The 1844-nt window shown below is 43.1% G+C and overlaps 1 protein-coding gene across 1 annotated transcript; it reads left to right on the forward strand.

The window, feature by feature from the left end:
- The first annotated feature begins 636 nt into the window (after positions 1-636).
- On the forward strand, positions 637-1059 carry LOC142177203 (uncharacterized). The gene has a single exon (XM_075245669.1). It carries the CDS (start codon positions 637-639, stop codon positions 1057-1059), a length of 423 nt encoding a protein of 140 aa, XP_075101770.1.
- The last annotated feature ends 785 nt before the right edge of the window (positions 1060-1844 follow it).

The raw sequence follows: 1844 nt of genomic DNA on the forward strand, positions 1-1844 counted from the left end.
GAATATTTGTCAAATCCACTGGTGTTAGTTCTTCCCGAACTCAGGAAACCGATGTTGCTATACTTGTCCGTTTTGGATAACGCATTCGGATGTGTGTTGGGACAACACAACTCGACTGGAAGGAAAGAACAAGCTATCTATTACATGAGAAAGAAGTTTACACCGTATAAGGCTAGATACACCTTGTTAGAGAGGACCTGTTGCACTTTGACTTAGATCGCTCAGAAGTTAAGGCACTACATGTCAGCATACACCACACATCTTATATCTCGACTCGACTCGCTCAATTACTTCTTCCATAAGCCAATGCCCATAGGAAAATTGGCCAAATGGCAGATTCTTCTCACTGAGTTCAATATTGTGTACGTGATGCAGAAAGCTATCAAGGGACAAGCATTAACCGACAATCCTGTAGAGAACCCAGTGGAAAAGGATTACGAGCCACTCACCACATACTTCCCAGATGAAGAAGTGTTGTTCGCAGGGGAGGACATTGCAGAGTCATACCCAGGGTGGAGAATAATTTTCGACGGAGCAACAAACTTCAAAGGTGTAGGGATTGGGGCAGTCCTAATTTCTGAGTAAGGACAGCATTACCCGGCTTCATCTAAGATACAGTTTCTTTGCACCAATAATATGGCAGAGTATGAAGCATGCATCCTCGGGATTAGGATGGTCGTCGACATAACCATCAAGGAACTTGTGGTCATAGGAGATTTTGATTTGCTAATACACCAAGTTCAGGGCAAGTGGAGTACCAAGAATGTCAAGATTCTTTCATACTTGCACTGCGTGAAAGAATTGTGCAAGAATTTCACCAAGATCGAGTTCAAACATGTTCCTATAATCCAAAATGAGTTTGCCGATGCTCTTGCAACCTTGTCATCCATGATCCATCATCCAGACAAGAATTACATTGACCCCATCGAGATAGAGGTTCGAGATCAGCATGCGCACTGCTTTTATGTAGATGAAGAGCCAGACGGTAAGCTGTGGTACTACGACATCAAAAGGTTCCTCGAAGAAATAGAGTACCCAGAGAATGCTACCAATGGTTAGAAGCGAGCACTCAGAAGGCTAGAAAATCACTTTTTCCTTAACGGGGAAGTCCTGTATAGGCGGACCCCAGACTTGGGTCTGTTAAGGTATGTGGATGCCTCTGAAGCGACCAGATTACTGGAAGAGATATACACAGGAACATGCGGACCTCACATGAATGGTTTCACTTTAGCCAAGAAGATTTTAAGAGCCGAATACTTTTGGATCACTATGGAAAGTGATAGTATCCGTTATGTGCAGAAGTTTCACTAGTGTCAGATTCACGTGGATTTCATATGGGTTCCACCTAATGAGCTAAATGTACTGGGTTCTCCTTGGCCATTCGCTGCTTGGGGCATGGACGCGATTGGACCTATAGAGCCCTCCACATCAAATGGTCATCACTTCATCCTAGTAGCCATCGACTACTTAACCAAATAGGTCAAAGCCTCTACATACAAAGCCTTCATGAAGAAGGTGGTGGCATATTTCGTCCGTAACATATTCTGCAGATTCGAGATCCATAGTCAATCATCACTGACAATGCATCCGAACAACAACGATCTCACGAGGGAGATTTGCGATAAGTTCAGAATCATCCATCGTAATTCCACAGATTTCAGGCCACAAATGAATGGAGTAGTTGAAGAAGCCAATAGAAACATCAAAATAATCTTACGAAAGATAGTGGACAATCGCAGACAATGACACGAAAAGCTATCCTATGCTTTAATGGGTTACCATACCACTATGAGAATGTCCACAGGGGAAACGCCATACATGTTGGTATATTGTATTGAAGATGT

This window comes from Nicotiana tabacum, chromosome 23, assembly GCF_000715075.1.
Source record: "Nicotiana tabacum cultivar K326 chromosome 23, ASM71507v2, whole genome shotgun sequence".
NCBI classification, from domain to species: domain Eukaryota; kingdom Viridiplantae; phylum Streptophyta; class Magnoliopsida; order Solanales; family Solanaceae; genus Nicotiana; species Nicotiana tabacum.

Coding starts and splice junctions, on each gene's coding strand:
- LOC142177203 (XM_075245669.1), top strand. CDS start 637: ATGGCAGAGTATGAAGCATGCATCCTCGGGATTAGGATGGTCGTCGAC.